Source organism: Equus caballus, chromosome 20 (assembly GCF_041296265.1).
Source record: "Equus caballus isolate H_3958 breed thoroughbred chromosome 20, TB-T2T, whole genome shotgun sequence".
Lineage (NCBI taxonomy): Eukaryota > Metazoa > Chordata > Mammalia > Perissodactyla > Equidae > Equus > Equus caballus.
The window spans coordinates 39,652,710-39,669,613 of NC_091703.1; the positions used below are offsets into that span (position 1 = coordinate 39,652,710).

General features: G+C 49.8%; 1 protein-coding gene across 4 annotated transcripts in view; it reads left to right on the forward strand.

Moving 5' to 3' along the window:
* Positions 1-3,750: 3,750 nt before the first annotated feature.
* Positions 3,751-16,904, forward strand: part of PNPLA1 (patatin like phospholipase domain containing 1) — a 44,153-nt gene continuing 30,999 nt past the window's right edge. For 3 of the 4 annotated variants that reach the window (XM_070244478.1, XM_070244477.1, XM_023624834.2), the window contains exon 1: positions 3,884-4,505. In XM_070244478.1, coding sequence (XP_070100579.1) covers positions 4,301-4,505 — 205 coding nt within the window. In that variant the 5' untranslated portion in view covers positions 3,884-4,300. Of the gene's footprint in view, positions 4,506-16,904 lie in introns of all 4 variants that reach the window. The other variant, XM_070244476.1, reaches the window with a different exon arrangement.

The following is a 16,904-nucleotide window of genomic DNA, read 5'->3' on the forward strand; positions in this document are numbered from 1 at the left end:
CCTGAGCCAGGACCATCCAGCTAAGCCATTTCTTGGTTTCTAATGCTCAGAAACTGTGTGAGATCATAAATGTTTGTTATTTTAAGGTATTAAGTTTTGAGGCAATTTGTGACACAGCAGCAGATAACTAATCCACTCAGTGTGATTGCCGTGTTTCTCTTGATGGATGCAAGATGGCTGCCATAGCTGCAAACACCATGGCCTCACAGGACAGCACCTCAGGCAGGAAGAAAGGGGCATGGAGTGAAAGGGACTCTCCTTATGTCCCTTTCTCCTTTTATCAAGAGGAAAGTCTTTCTTAGAAGCTACCCAGCAGATTTCCCCTTACTTCTCATTGGCCCAAACTGGGTCTCATGATGGCCTCTAGCTGCAAGGGAGGCTGGGAAATCAAGTATCTGGCCTTTCAGCTGCTTTAAAGGAATGTGGGAGAGGAGCAAGTGCACTGGGAATGGCTCATGTGTAGCAACAGCAGCAACCACCAGCCCTTCCCGCACTTTGAATTTGTCTGGCTGTTTTCACCCAGCATCATTTAACTTCAGACTCTGTGCTCACTGTCAACTGGAAGTTAGGCCTCAGTTAGATTCAGGTTAAACGTTATTGGCAAGATTATTCACGGGCGATGCCGTGACCTTCATACTCTCTCACATCAAGAAACAACCAGGTTCTTCACTAAATAAATATTTTGCAGGATTTAAGCAGAAGGTGGTGCACCACCATGGAAGGCCAACCTGGCATCTAGACGCCGTCTTTCTCCCCGAGAGCTGTGTCCTGAGTGGCTTCACGTAATTTATGGAAACTCCAGGCCTCCTATAAATTTACTTTGGGTTGTCTTGTTGGACTTGTGTGTGATAAGCAGTCTCAGTTTCTTGTGTACAATTTGCTCAGGGGCTGATGAGTCATATGAGTTAGTTTAAAACACCTGGGAGGATTATGAGCTGATGTTAAAGATCAAATGTAGAAGTGTCATGACGGATCCTTTCTTGATGTCGTCCCCTTGAAGTTCTTCGGGCTTTAAGTATAGTGTCAGGAACTAGGGGAGATGAGATGAACTTTTTCAATCATTTCACATCAAGGCACAGGACCAGCGAGCCCTGCGGCCCACGAGCCCTTGTCACTTGGCCAGAGTCAGCACTTGGTGAAGATGTTCACCGCTCCGATGGGGCCTTCCTGTGCGCAGGCTTGAGTTTCTAGTTTGCCAGTTTGCATAGCAGCTGTGCTGCACCTGCGGTGGTCTCCACCATCCCCATGGAACCAAAGAGCATGTTCACTCAATGAAGATGCCAGCCTAATCGGACAGCCAGGCCTCAGGAGCCAGGATGCCGGGGGCAAAGTCAGGATGAGGCACTGTCTTTGAAAGGATAGTGGGCCCCCTGCCTTCTGGCGCCCCCCAGCAGTGACCTTGCTTCCTATTTCACTGGGAAAAGCAGGATGACCCCGAAGGAGAATACTTGTCCAGGATTGTCTTCCTTCAACACGACTGTGCACCCATCTCCAACTGCTTACCCTCCTCTGCTGCCTCAACGGCAGGCGTCTCTGTCCCCCTCTCTGGAGACTTCCCTGTCCCCACCCCCGCCTCCACCCCCAGCTCCAATGTCTAGCTGTCATCTCAGACACATCTTAAAGTAAACTCATCCTCCACCCAGTTTCCCCAGCTCTGTCCCAGTTTCCCCGAGTCTACCAAAGGCAGCCCTATCCCTCCCAGCACCCAGGCTAAAAGCGAGGCATCAGCCGTGACTCATGCCGCCCATCCAACCAGTCCCCGGGTCCTGAGAGGCTCTGTGGCAACTGCTCCATTAACTTGTCTTCCTTCAGCCGCCGCCCTGGCCTGGCCGCCAGCATCTTAGGAGGATGCAGCACTATCCTCTTCCTTGTCTTCCAGCCTCATCTCGTTGGCCCACCAGGACTCTCCTGCCTGGGAACCCTCCCAGCTCCTCCTGCATGTCACAAAAGGATCACACCTTCCTCCTCCGACCCCATCTTTCTATTCCACCTTATCACCCAGGTTCAAGCTTTGGTTCTTACTACCCTTTGATAACAATAGACAAACCACGTGCTGGGCATTTCACAGTCATATCTGTAGCCTTTACAGCTACTGTGCAGCCTGGGCTGCATAGTCAGTCCCTTTTACAGATGAGGAAAACTGAGGCTCAGAGAAGTTACACATGTCACGTTGCCTGCGAGTAGCAAAACTGGGATTCAACCCACATTTGTCTGATCCAAAGCCCGTCATCCTGTGTAAGTGCCAGTGATCACAGCCACTCGCTCCCCTGTAATGAGCTCGTGCTATGTTTTGCCACAATGCCCTCCCTCCTCCTTCCAGCTTCTCCAAATCCCCCAACCCACAGCTCCACCGCACAGCCTCTCTGACGGCTCCAGCCTGCTCTGCTCACTCTTGTCTCTTAACTATTCTGGCAAGAATCTTAGTCCTGCACAACTTGGTACTTAATTATGGACTGCCTTGTGTGGTCCTCTGGCTATTTCACCTTTATCTGTTTTGTTCCCAAGAAGTGGAAGCATCTGCGTTAGGGGATGGTGCTTCCGCTCGCTCCCACCTCCCAGGGCTCCCGACACAGAGCTGGGCATGCAAATACTCAGTGGAGCTGACCTGACTTGCCAGGAAGGAGGCAGGGTCTCCATGTTCCAAACGCTGATCGGACTCCAGCCTGTCACACCCCACCCTTCAGTCCAGCAGCTGGTCACTTCGTATCTCTCTGTGCGCGCACACGCGCACACACACACACATACACATTTTCTCTGTTGCTCACACATATAATCAAAAGCTCCCTTCCCCAAAGGAGGCACTTACATGCCTGGAGCCACCTGCCGAAGACAGAAATCTCCCTCCTAGCCAAATACTGGGCGTTGCCCTCATTGTGGAATTCTAACACAGACCAGTGAGGCCAGCAGAGTGGGTGGGAGCTCCCTGGGATGGGTTAAGCACTGATGTCACATCCTAACAGAGCGTGGAGCTGGACTGGGCATTGTGCAGGGAACCTAGTGTCCAGATTCTAATTCTGGTCCTGCCTCTGTAAGGTCTAGGGGGGCGGGGAGGAGAGAGATGTGGTCTTGCCACTTGGCTACTTTGTGACATCTTCAGGCTTTGAAATTTGTGGGCTGTCAGGAAGACCCTCCTTGCCAGGGCCACATGGCACAGCTCCAGAGGGGGCATGACCAGCGTCCCCTGGAGCTAACCCCGGTCCCCACGCCCACTCCCTTACCCTCTGGGCTCCAAAACATCTCTGCCCTGACCCCGGTACTCTCATATCTGGCTTCCCAGTCTGTTCATCCTTGGGGTTAAATATCACCATCTGACACTTCACATTTCAAAGTGGGGTGAGCAGTGTACGATATGAAGCCCCAAACACTTAGAATGATCTAGACTTCAGATTGATTTCTTCTGAGACCCTTAGGACACAGCATGAAGATTTGGGGTTTGGTGAGAGGGTGCTGCCTAAGGGTCAACGGGTCAATGAAGCGCCGGGGAGAAAAGACGGTGAGAGATGGAGAGGCGGTGGTGGGCGGGGCCCCTGAAGCCAAACTTCTCTTCCTTGACAATTTTGCTGGTGCCCAGTCCTGACATCTGAATAAACAGGGAAGTGAATAAGCAGAGGGGTATTTACGTAAGAAGAACAAATAACAATAATTGTCTAACACATCACACATACCACACAGGACCTGGAGAAGGAGCCCAGGGATGGGTGTCGCTGTGGGGGGGAAGGGGGGATGTGAGTGTGTCCCCCTTAGAAACAAGAGCCAATTCCTGCCCCTGCGTGGAAAGAACATGGTCCTCCTGGAGGGAGGCCAGCATTTAATTCCCTTACTACCACAGCGTGCCAGGGAGGGAGGTGCCCTCTGATAACCATCGGAGAGGTTTTGCAACCCCATGTGTGAAGGCTTCGGGCTTCGGGCTGAGGAGCTCCACCTCTTTGGGCTGGCCCTGCACGGCAGCTCCGAGGTGTACCCAGCATGGGCAGAGGGCTGTCTGGGCCAGAGATGAATCCAGCCACGCAATGAAACCAGGGGGGCGCTCAAAGGACCAGGACACTGCGCACACATCTGGGGGACCTTCTGCACCTTGTCCTGGGCTTTTGGGGCTGCCTCCTGGCGGAGCTCAAGTCCAGGAATCAGCTGCCTGAGCCACCCGTGGGTGTCCCAGCTGACCGGGGAGAGACAGCCACATTCCAGGCTCCAGGCTGTCAGGGAAGCTCGGCAGCAAGTTCCAACAGGAGGGTGGCCAAGCTCGGGCAGGCAAGCACTGAGAGGTGGTTCCTCCCCATCACGGAGGCCTCAGGCTGAGGAGATGGAAGAACAGGTGTTCAAGGGGGACCCAGACACCCCTCATTCCATTTCCTTCTCGGGCAGTGGATTCCTCTCCTTCTACCAGGCCGGGGCCGTGGACGCCCTTCGGGACCTGGCCCCCCGGATGCTAGAAACAGCGCATCGCTTTGCTGGGACATCAGCAGGTGCTGTGATTGCGGCCCTGGCCATCTGCGGGATTGAAATGGGTAAGGTCTTTGTTCTGGGTTCCCTGGGGAGCTTCTGGAGGGATTCCCCAAAGCGGAGCCTGAAGATCGCTTAGGCATGATTTTGGGAACAAAGCTAGGCCTTCTGGGTAGCAGCAAAGGAAGAGGTGGGTTGAGTGGGTTGGGGACAGCTGTGACATTTGAGATTGGGGTCTGCCAGGTCCCACTCTCTGACCCACTGGGTGAGCTTGGACCCAACTCTCCCTCTCCATCCACACTCTTGCCTGCGATGTCTTATCTCCCAGGGCCTGTGAGTGGGAAAGGCAGCATCTCCCTCCGACATCCTGGTCTGGCAAGTTACCCCATGACACAGTCATCCACTGGGGTGAAGTATTGCTCCTGCCCGGCCTTGTTTAAAATGCAATATCCTTGGGAAGGGCAACACTTCACATCTTTATCACCTTGGTGGGAACAGATTTGTCAGAGCAGCTTCCAGGTGGCTGGAAAGCCCTGGGGCTGGAGGGATGGACAGAAGGACAGAGTGGGAGACACTGGGAAGGGACATGGAAGATCTTCCTTCACATTCTGCCCTTCTTGTGCAGGAGCCCCAGAGAGAAGGGTGGGGCCACACCGCTGACCCAGGGGGCAGAAGCACCATCCCATCCAGAGGGAGAGGACACATTCCTAGCAGCCCCACACAGCAGGCCTAGACCTGGTACTCGATCAGCCCAACATCCACACAGCCTGCCTTGGGTGTATTTATTCATTTACGGTGCTACTGTTCTGTGCCAGCTCTGTTCCAGGCCCTGGGAAAAAATCTCTGCCCTCATGGAGCGGAAATCCTAGAGAGAGCAGACAGATAATTAACATTCAAACGAGTAACCTTACAATGTCACGTCAGAGATGACAAGATCTATGAATAAATAAAGGAAAGGGTCAGAGAACAAAGTGGACAGTCTTCTGGAAAGGGTGGTCAGGGAAGCCCTTCTGGGGGAGATGACATTCAAGTAGAGACCTAAGTGATGTGAGAACAAGCCATTTGAAGATCAGGGAAAGAATGTTGCAGATGGAGGAGCAGCCAGGGAGCCAGTGGGGCTGGGGAGTGCTGGGTGAGGAGGAGGAAGGTGGGGGATAAGGCAGGAGAGGCAGGCAGGACCCACATCACACGGGGCCTTACCGCTGGAGTAGCCAGCACCGATTTCACCCCAGGGAGATGCGGAGCGTGGACACGCTGTGAGGGAGACAGTGCGGGGAGGCGGCCAGGGGCATGCGCCCCAGCTGGACCGGAGCCCAGCTCTACCATTTCACAGTGTGGACCTGGGGCAAATTATTGAACACTCTGTGCCTCAGTTTCTGCATCTGTAAAGTGAAGCTTCTACTACTACCTAGTTCCCAGGTTGCTAAAGGATCAGCAGAGCTGGTGAGTGAACTGCTTATCACAGTGCCTGGCGCGTGGCCGGTGCTTGGAACGTGTCCACTGCCTGGTTTGGGTTTTTAAGGAACCGCGACTGCTGGGCAGCGTGAGTTGGAGGGGGCAAGCGCAGAAACAAGGGGACAAGTGGGAGAGTGTTGAACGTCTGCGCGAGGGATGAGCGTGGCAGGTGCTGAGCCAGGAGAAGCAGTTGGATTCAGGATATAGTTCGAAGGCAGAGCCAAAGAGACTTGCTGACGGGCCAGCTGCAGCGTGTGGGGAAGAGGGGCAAGCAGGGCGCCTTCCTGCCTGGGGACCTCTGTGCTGGATGGGAAGTCTTTGTCTTTGTCCTTGTTTTGAAGAATAACAGTAATCCCCTTTCACTGAGTACCTCTGTGTGCAAGGTAATTTTTTTCTAATATTTCACAAGCAATAGATTCTTTCTCACTGTACAAAGTTCAAATAATGCAAAAGTATATAGAGTTTTTTTTAAAGACTCCACTCACCCCTCTTGTCCCCTAACCCACTCTCCCTCGTGTAGCCACTGCTAAGGACTCTGCTTGGATCCTTCTAGATCTTTTTTCATGCACAGAGTCCTCTGTGAAGGTAGCAGTTAATGCTTCAGTCACACACTGGACGCTGGGGCAGGGGCTGAGCTGAGACCCACACTCCCTCGGGCTGGAGTAACAGAATTCCTGCCCTCGGAGACAGCCCATCCCTGGGATCCTCTCCCTGTCTGGGCATCTGTGTCGCTCACCCGCTCCACTGCACCCACTCTCCTCTTGTCTTTATTTCGACTTCTTAAAATACACCACCTGAGAGAGTCAGTGTTGTCTTCATCCTCTGGCACTCAAGGACTTTTCAGAATCAATTCAGTTCAATCAGTTCAATAAATACCGTCAAAAACTGGCTCAGCCAGGCTGTGACGGGCACGAACAGGAGTTGAGAGGAACTAAAACCAGGAGAGGGGAACCTGACTGCGGGTGTAACCAAGGACTGGATTGTGTGCTGCTCGTGACTCGGAGAGGAGTGCAGGGGAGGGTGAGGTGCACGTGGGCCTTGCTCGTCTCCCTCAGCAGCCTGTTTGTGAGATCAGCCACGTCACTCCGGTCCACAGCGTTCATTTTAACTGCCACGTAGTTTGCTCTTAACTAGCACTTCCTTTATATCAGGCACTGTTCTAAGTTTTCGGCATATTAAACTCATTCAATCCTCACAACAACCCTCTGGGGTGAAAACTATTATTATCTCCATTTTACAGAGGAGGAAACTGAGTCACAGAAAGCGTAAATAACTTGCCTAAGGTCATACAAACAGCTCTTGGTACAGCTAGGATCTGAGCCCAGTCTGGCCAGAGTCTACACGCTCACCGCTGAAACCACTCTGCTTCTTGACAAAGCAGGGTCAGGAGGTGCGGATGCTGGTCGGAGAAATAATGGGGTCCAGGAAGCCTCTGTGAGCAGGTGGAATCTGCACACAGACCTGAGGGAGGTGAGGGAGTGAGCCACAAAAATATCCGGGGAGAGCATACTACCAAGAGGAACCAGTGACTTGTGTAATGTCCCATCATCAGTTAGAAGCGAAAGACCCAGGACTCAGCCTCCTGACTTTCCTCAATGCTCTTTACCTCTTTCAGTAAATATTCCATTAAGCCTAGACCATAGTTTATTTAGCCATTCTATTGACGGACATGGCCAAGTTTTTGTTGCTCTAAACAACACTGCTCTGAGCATCCCTGTTCGTGTCTCCGACGCCCGCGTGGCATGTTTCCCTAGGGTACGCATCACATTAACTTTACCAGACTCGGCTAAGTTACTCTCAAGAGGTTGTACCAGTTTAACCACTAGCAGCATACACGAGTTCTAATTCCCTCACAATGTCATCAAACCTTGGTACTGTCAGACTTCAAAGTTTTAAGTCACTCTAATAAGTGTGAAATTATACCTCATTTTATTTTGCTTATTTAATCGGCGTATCCTGATTACCAGTGACGTTAAGCATCTCTAAGTATTTATTGACCACTTATTGTTTCCCCTTCTTGCCTGCCTGCTCATGACCTTTTCTTGTTTTTTTACCCTTATCTTTTTCTCTTTAACTTGTAGACGTTCTTTGTATAGTCTGCATACTCACCATTTGTTCCGTATAGACATTGCTGATATCTTATTCCACTCCATGGCTTGCCTTTTTATTTTATGACGTCTTTTGTCGTTCAGAAAATTTCAATTTTAGTGCAGTCAAATGTATCAATCTTTTCCTCTTACAATTTGCGTTTTTCAACGTCTTTACTTTGTTACAATGATTTCTTCTCTATTTTCTTTCCAAAGTTTTAAAGTGTTGCTCTTTCATATTTAGGTTAATCCATCTGGAATTTGTTTTGTGGCTGGTTTGAGATAGAAATCTAAGTTTTCAGTTGCTTGCTATGTGATAACCAATTATCCCACGCCATTTGTAGGCAGCCCTTTCCACCCTTGCTTGAAACGCTGCCTCTGACTTATTCGAGTTCCTGGATTCTGAAGACTCTGTGCCTGGAGTCTCTCTTCGCTTCCGTGGGGGAATGTGTCTATTTCCGCATCAAATCACATCGTCTTAATCACCATAGCCTTATAGTAAGGGGTGCATCAAAGGTGGCAACCCTTCTCCTTCTCGTCCAATTTCTTCTTCAAACATTACCTCTGTTGCTCTCGACCCCTTTCTTCCCCATGTGAAAAGCTCTGTTGGGATTTTGATTGAAATGACATCTTCCCATTTATAAACATAGTCTGTCTCTGCATTTCTTCTGTCCTTTTTTTGTCCTACAATAAAGATTTGTGTGTCTTTAATTAGATTTATTAGTTTTTGTTGCTGTGGGGAATAGGATCTTTTTTCCTATGACATTTTCTAATCAAATCGATTATTGCTGATGGAAAGGGCTATTGATTGCTTTGCATGTTCATCTGGTTTTGAGCAACCTTGCGAACATTCCTAATGGTTCTAAAAGTTTGTTGGTGGATGATCTCACATTTTATGTGTTAATAATCACACTATCTGCATATAATCAGAAGTTTGTCTCTTTTTAAAAAAATCTTCAACATGTGGCCCCCTGGGCTCTCTCCTCCAGGCCACGCCCCCTCCTCTTGTTCCCAGCTCCCCACCTTTTCTGTCCTGAGACGGTGTGTTTTGTTCCTGTGAAAGCTGAGGCAGCAGTGGGTCCTCCTTCGGCTGATGTGTGCTTAATTCTGTGACAGGGCCAGTTTGGGGGCACGTGAAACTGTTTGTAAAAACACTTAACACAGTGCCTGGTTTTCACTAGAGATGAGGTAAAGTTCGTTCGTTCATTCATTCACCGGAAGAGAGATGGTCTCCATGACGACCAGTGGGGGTTCAGAATTTCCAGTCTGGTCAGGAGGGGGACTGGGAACTTGCCTCAAAGTTCTATTTGCCTAATTTTTTTTCTTATCAAAGAATGGGGATTTGGTGGACTTAAAACCCATCCCCACTTAAGCTACTACTTGGTACCTTTCCCCCATAAAAACTGCATGCAATCCATCCATCCATCCATCCATCCATCCATCCATCCATTCATTCGACAAGCGTTTGTTGAGCATACATAGGCCCTGCAGGGGATACAGAGACATCATACAAAATGCCACTGCCCTTGCCCTCAAGGACCTCACGGGCTGCTCAAACTCAAAGGCAGCCATCAAATAGTTATCATACAAGAAAGTTCAAACTGAATGTTAGAAACTAAAACAGCACAGGTGTGCAGAGCGAGGGAGCAAACACGTCCAGTCGTGGAAGGCCTCATGGAAGTGGCAGTTGGGCTGGTGCTAGAAAAGTGTGTAGAAGTTTGACAGGTAGAGACGGGTTAGGCAGCAGCCTAGGCTCCTATCGAGGACGAGGCGTGACAGCACGTCAGAGGCATGTGGTGGGAAAATGTGACGCCTCCAGAAGGTGGTGAATAGTGCAGGTGTCAGGGGTTGATGTGAGAGTGTCAGAGAGGCAGCTTTGGGCTCAGCAAGGGTTGTCCAAGATGGAAAGGGCTGATCCCGAAGAAGGGAGCGCCTGCCCTCGGGTGACTGAGAGGACCTGCAAACCTGAGGTCTCCAGATTCCTGGGCCGAAACCCACAGTGAGAAGCGTTTTTTTATATTGTAGCCCAGTGTAAACGCAAATCTAAAAGGAAAGTTTCCTGATAGAACACTTACCACACGCTATGCCATGATTTTGATCTTCTCTTCTAGTCATTAAAAGACTCTTCACTAAATCAGTCTCAGCTGCACATGCAAACCCCCTGGGGAGCTTTAAACCCTCCGCTGCCCAGGCTTCTCCCAAACGAATTAAACCAGGATCTCTGGGCGCAGGACTCGAGCGCCTCTGTGTACTTAACTCCCAGGTGACCCCGGGGTGCAGCCGTGGTTGAGACAGTGCACTTAGGAAAACTGAGATGCATTATCTCCCGAAGATTCTAGGAGTAACTGAACAGGCAGTGGAAGTGGGCCAGGCATCTCATACAGAAACCTGTAAAATGCCCATCACAGTCCTGGAATAAAGAAAATTCTGTATCTGATCATGAATGGGGAATGCCTTTTTCCAGGGTAAAGACAAACAGTTTCCCTGCAGTGGCTTCAGGCTGTGTTAGTTTCCTCCGGCTGGGCCACAAATGAGGAAGCCTGACCTTGGTTAAGCAGCTGGTCTCTTCCTTCCCCTTAGCCCATCCCCACACGCAATCCACTTAACAGAGAAACCGGTGGAGACGCACGGCCCAGAGCCTCTCCTGGATCTTTTCCCGCCACCCTCCCCCCTTTTTTTTTTAACTTTTCAAAATAGCTTTATTGAGATATAATTCAGATAGCATACAATTCACCCATTTAAAGTGTGCAATTCAATGGTTTTTAGTATATTCACCAGGTTGCACATCCAACATCATAATTACAGAATATTTTAATTGTCCCCAAAAGAAACCCCATTCCCCTTGGCTGTCACCTCTCAATTCTTCCATTTCCCCAAGTGCCCGGCAGCCACTAATCTACTTTCTGTCTGCAGATGTGCCCATTCTGGACATTTAATATAGATAGAATCATATAATATGTGGTCTTCTGCATCTGGCCTCTTTCACTCAGCAGGATGTTTCCAGAGCTTGTCCATGCCGTAGCGTGCATCAGCGCTTCCCTCCTTTTAATTCTTGAGTAATATTCCATTGTGTGGCTATAGTACGTTTTATTTATCCATTCATCAGGCGACGCACATTTGGGTTGTCTTTACTTTGGGCTATCATGAATAACGCTGCTATGAACATTCACATCCATTGAAAAAACTTTGTAATAACTTTTTGTAATGGAAAAATTTCAAACATATTGGAGAGAATAATACAATGAGACCCCAAGAACCCATCCTCTAACTTCAACAATTATCAGCATTCGCCAACTGGGCTTCGTCTATCTACCTCCCACTCTGCTTTGTTTTGTTTTGTTTTTTATATTTCTTATTTTGAAATAATTTTAAGTTCTCACAGAAGTTGCACGCAGCCTCCCCTGGCTGTGGTTTTGCCGGAGCGTCTCAGAGCGTGTATCTGTCTACAGACAAGGACCATGAGTCTGAGGAGAAGCCCAGGGGAGCGGGGCTGGTGGAGCTCCTCATAGCACAGGCTGGGGGCGGGCAGGCACCTGCTTCAGGGGCTGTTCCCCAGCTGGGCGAAGGGAGGGATGGGGGCACTGAGTTGACTTTTAGCTGAGCTTATCAAGTGACTTTGCTTTGTCCTTGAAAAGTAAGGATTTTCCAGTAGCTGTCATGTGGCCTTCTCAACGATGCCAACCCCAGCCTTACCCACAAACACCCAAACCACTGAATAAAATATCGAAAGGCTGGGATGAGGATTAGGCTGGGATTGGGAGCTCTTCGTCCACGTCCACGGTCATCTCACGTGTCACATCTCTGTGCCCTTGCTCAAGCTGTGCCCTCTCCCCACGATGCTGTCCCCTTTCTTCTCTCCCTATGTTGCATCTCCCCATCCCCCAAAGCCTACCTCAGACATCGCCTCCTTCGAGAGTCTCTTCTGACTCCCAGCAGGCACTCCATCCTTGGTGATCCCGCTGCCGGCTCTGGGAGAGCACACGCCTCAGAGACCAGAATCCTCAGGGGAAAGAACCCTTGACTGACAAGCAGGATCTCTGGATTCTGAGAATAAAAGTGTCCTACAGTCAGACTATGAGCCTACCTTGCCACACACATTATCCTCGCATGGTCTTTCTGAATGAGGTTTCGTAAGGAAGGAGGTACGGTTCCAACCAAAGCTGGTCTGACCCCAATGTCCAAAGTCTCTCCGCCCTTCCTTTCCCTCTGTTCCCGGGAATCCACTCAGCAGTGAGTGACCTTGGACGAGCCACCCTAAGCCTCAGCTCAACTACTGTACAGTGAGAGAGAATAATGCCTGCCTCCTCCCTCCACCCCCAGCAGGCTCTGGGAACCACAGGGGTCCCTATGAACGAGCTTTGCAAACTTGGATTGGTACTGTAGTTGCATTGGTCGGGGTAGCAGAGGCTTCGACAAGGCAGAAGAGCATTGCTCGCTCATGTGGCCTTTGCACTCCAGCCCCAGAAGGCTGGTGTCGTGGCTCCACAGAGTTAGGACCCAGGGTCCTTCCATCGTGTGGCTCATAGTCCAGGAGTGCTCCCCGCTATGACCGCATTCCAGCTAGTCAGAAAGGGGAAGGGGGAGGGCACGCCTCTTCCCTTTAAGGGCAGGCCTTGGAGGTGACACACATCATGCCGCCTTACATGCCATGGATCAGAACTTAATCACGTGGACACACCTGACTGCAAGGCAGGCTGGGAAATGTAGACTTTATTCTGATAAGCCATGTACCCAGCTAAAAATTGGAGGTTCAATTACTAAGGAATGGATACTGGGGGCAACTAGAAGTCTCTGCCACGATAACCACAATCGGAGATACGAGATGGTGGAGAGGCCCTGGCCCTTCCTGGGACCAAGACTGTGACTCCACACCACAAGGTCAAGTCCATCTGTTGGCTAGGGAGGGGCTCAGCTCTGAACCATCCTTAGGCTGCCCTCCCGGCAGCTGGGGGTGTGAGCGCCTCAGTCTGCTGAGGTGCCCGTGCAGGGCGCCGTGGCACTCACTGCGTCCCCTACCTAGAGTGACCTTCTGTTCTCTGCTCTAGAGATCTCACCTCTTCCAACACCCTCCCGTTTCACACCACTCAATCTCTTCCCATGATCTCTCGATTATGCAGAGAATCTGTCCGTCCATTCCAGCACTTGCTAGTGGACTGTCTTAATCATTTCAGATGTTGTATCTCATTTCATTGACTAGATTGGTTGAGCAATCTGAGATCTTACGGGTTCCAATGGCTCCCACAAACTGCTCATCAAATAGAAGCTGCTTGAAAATCCCTGACGATTGCTGGCCGTTGGCAGGCACGACACTCAGCGTGTCTTTGCAAGTTCTATTTTGAGGTTTACCTGGCTCTTAGATAATTTTCTGGAGTCCAGGTAATGACTTATAATACTAGAATGTCATAGAAGAAAGGTCAGCACGTCCGACTCCTTCGTTTTACAGATAATTGTATTTAGACTTTGGGAGAGGAGGTGACTAATTGGAGGGAGGTGGACCTCACTTAGGCCAGTGGTTTCCAAACTGTGCTCCAAGGAAGCCCAGTGTTGTCTGGGGTTTGGGGGGTAGAGACAGGGGAGCAGGGAGAGGACACACACTGAAGCCCTGGGGCCTCCCCCAGCTTCAACAAGTACAGCCCTGCTATTGTGTGTCTTATACATGGGGGCTCTTTCGAAAATTTCGTTTAAAAAAAGTGTTCCAGTGATCTTTTTCTTAAGTTTGAAAGCCAAGGTTTGAGCCTAACCCCGCAATGGGCAGACAAAGAAGTTGAGGACCAGATTCTGCCTGAATTACATTAACGAATTACACAACTCATCCATTCATTCATTCTAGGTCCTTGGGATCCAGCAGTGAACAAAATAACTGTCTGCCCGCATGCAGTTGACATCCTTTCGGTGAAACCAAGCCATAAATGACATAAATACAGCCCTGTGGCACAAATGGGCTTGTGTTCTCAGAAAGGAAGGCAGCCGCCCTTCTGGACAGGAAAGGGGCTTCAAAAGGACCTTGCAAAGCATGAGAGGGCAAGGGAGCAGTGAGGGCTTCCAACCCACAAACATGGGCACAGCAGGACCCAGCACAACTCCTCCCGTGGAGACAGAGGACACTACAGGTGTTTTGGTCTGCCTCCCACACCTGGTCCGCTGCTGCCTCGGGCAGTTCCTGCCATTCCAGTGACCAAAGACTTCCTGGGGCCCTGAGCCAAAGGCAGCTGAAGTTATTATCATTGGCAGGTGGCTCATGTGTGTACCGGGCAGCGGGCCCACTGGGGCCTCAGGGGCCAGGACTGGGAGGACAACACTATCTCTGTGAGCACCCTGGCTCTGGTCATTCTTTTCCTTGGTCACCCGTGTGCCTGTCTTTGTCACTCAGTCGAGGAACCAGTAACCCCAGGGTTGGTGGAGGACACAGTTCCCAGGAAGGAGGACTGAGCTGGAGTCCCAGCTGTGGGTCCTTGGCCATCCAGTGACCGCCTCGCCCTCGGTTGTCCCATCTGTAACTTGGGGGTACAACCACATCCCTTGGACTTTATGGTGAGGAACAAAAGGCATCACGGATGTGTTCCTGGCATGGTGCCTGGCAAACATTAGTCACAGCGTGAGTCTGTGATAATGCACGTTGAATGAATGGATGAATAAGTGGAAAGAAAATTATGTTGAAATAGAAGAACGTAGGTAAAGTGATATTTTTCAAACTTAACTGAAGAATATCTTAGGGAACTTATTAAACTTATTAAAACAAAGATTACTGGACTCCAGCCTGGTCCAGTTGGGCTCGTCTGCATGAAGACTTGGTTTTCTATGGGAATTCTGTGTGGCCCAGGCAGTGGAAGGACCCGTCTGAGCTGGTTTGACTTGGCCCTGGCCAGGCACCTCAGGGTTCTCAACAGCTGGGGGCCAATTTTCATGCTAACTACCCTGTAAGTGGTGTCAGTTCAAGCTCTAAACCACACATAACGCAGGCAGGTGTGGGACGTGGAGCTTTTCTGGGAGAACTTTGTGTCTTTTCGCCCAGAGCCCTGGACAGGGACAAGCCACTGGCACCTCTCATGGTCCAGCAGTTGTTGGAGGGTCCTCGCTGTAAGCAGGGGTCTCTGCCCCTCACACAGCCCAGGACCACAGGCCCTGTCCCTGCCAGTTTCTGGTGTGATAACCACATCGTCAGCTTTCTCTCTCACGGCGCTGACTTTCAGTTCCTTCTTCATTTCTTTCTTGTGAGTTCAACCATGTCTCACAATTTGGTTTTATTTTATATCAGGCTTTTTGTTGTTACTGTTGTTCCTGAAGCCGGAGAAGTTCCTTTTTAGCTCAGTCCATTATACTGCTGGAGCTGGAAGTCTCTCCAGAGTTCTTTAAGACATGAATGAGAACCTCTATTTTTTCCTGTGGCAGGTGTTCTGTGTGTGTATGTGCGTGTGTGCGTGTGTGTGTGTGTGTGTTGCCCAGACGTAACCTAGAATTCAGTCCTGGCTCCTGGGAACTTTCAGAATCAAAATGTCTTCATCAAAAATCCTTCCCAGAGTTATTTATCTGCCTGAGATGGCAGTGTTTTCTGTAAAAAGGCACCCTGCCCTGCTTCACATTTTAGCGGCACGCTAACAATGGTTGTTTATCAAGCACGTAGAATGTGCCAGGAACTGTGCTCAAGGCTTTGCACGAATCACTTGCTTTACTCCTCTCGCAACCCTGTCAAGTAGATACTGTATTTATTCCCATTGATACCCAATGGGGGAGCAGGTCTTTAGAGTGATTAGATGACTTGCCCAAGCTTACACAGCAGAGCCAAGCCTGGGATCTCTCTTAATTTCTGTGTTCGACATCCTCTCTAATCATGGTTTCAGAAGTTATTTTACAAGCAACACGGCAACTTTTCTGCCAAACTCCATAGGCCAGGCAATCATTTGCACGTTGGTTAAGAAGGTGAGACCAAATGACATGATATACACAAAAAGGACGTTTTATAAAATGCTACAGAAATGACATCACTGTATGGCGGTGGTTGTAGCTCCCACTACCATGTTGGAACCAGTGTCTTGAGTTACTCAAAGTAACTTGTGTTTTATGTGTTTTAACCTCTCCGACCAAATGGATAAAGATTTATTTTCTCCAAACAACCCTTTGGACTCTTAAGGAGAGCAGAACTGAGAGGAAAATTGGGTTAAACTCTGAATGTGTTGGTCACACAGTAGGAACATCTGGTTCTTTGGAAAGCAGCTCACGCAGGTGACACACCTGGATCCATCCCCCCCAGGTGTTCGCTGAGCCCCTGCTGAGCGGCAGGCACTGTGTGTCTGACAGCCTTGGTCCATCTGTGTTTCTTTTATTTTAATAATAATAAACTTGTTATTCTGGAATATCGTTAGATTTACAGAAAAGTTGCTGAGACCGTCCAGATAGTTCCATACATCCCTCACCCAGTTTCCCCTAATGTTATCATCTTACATAACCACGGTACATTTGTCAACATGAAGACATCAAGGTTGGTATATTATTATTAACTATAGATATCACCAGTTTTTCTACTCATGTCCTTTTTCTGTCCCGGGATCCAATCCAGGATCTCCCATCATTTGTAAACCAGCTCACTTAGAGAGTGTTAAAATAGTGTTGTTTTCTTTGCTTCTCTTTGGGATGAAGTTCAGTATAGACAGTGGAGCCGCATTTCCAGTGCTACAGGGAAAACAGGCGAGCAAACGATCAACTGCCCTCCAGACTGGTTTGACTCCCATTTGAGTTAGGCGTTGACCCGTCAGTCCTGAGGGTAACCCAGCTCTGTCCTCATGACAGAATGTCCTCCTCAGCCCCAGCTCAGGGGCTCGTGTCCACCGATGTAGGGGCAAGAGTTAGGGGCAGGCCTGACAGAGAGAATGGCTCCGTGGTTTGCCCCATCACAACCCCAGGTCTGGCTGAGTCACTGAAGAATTC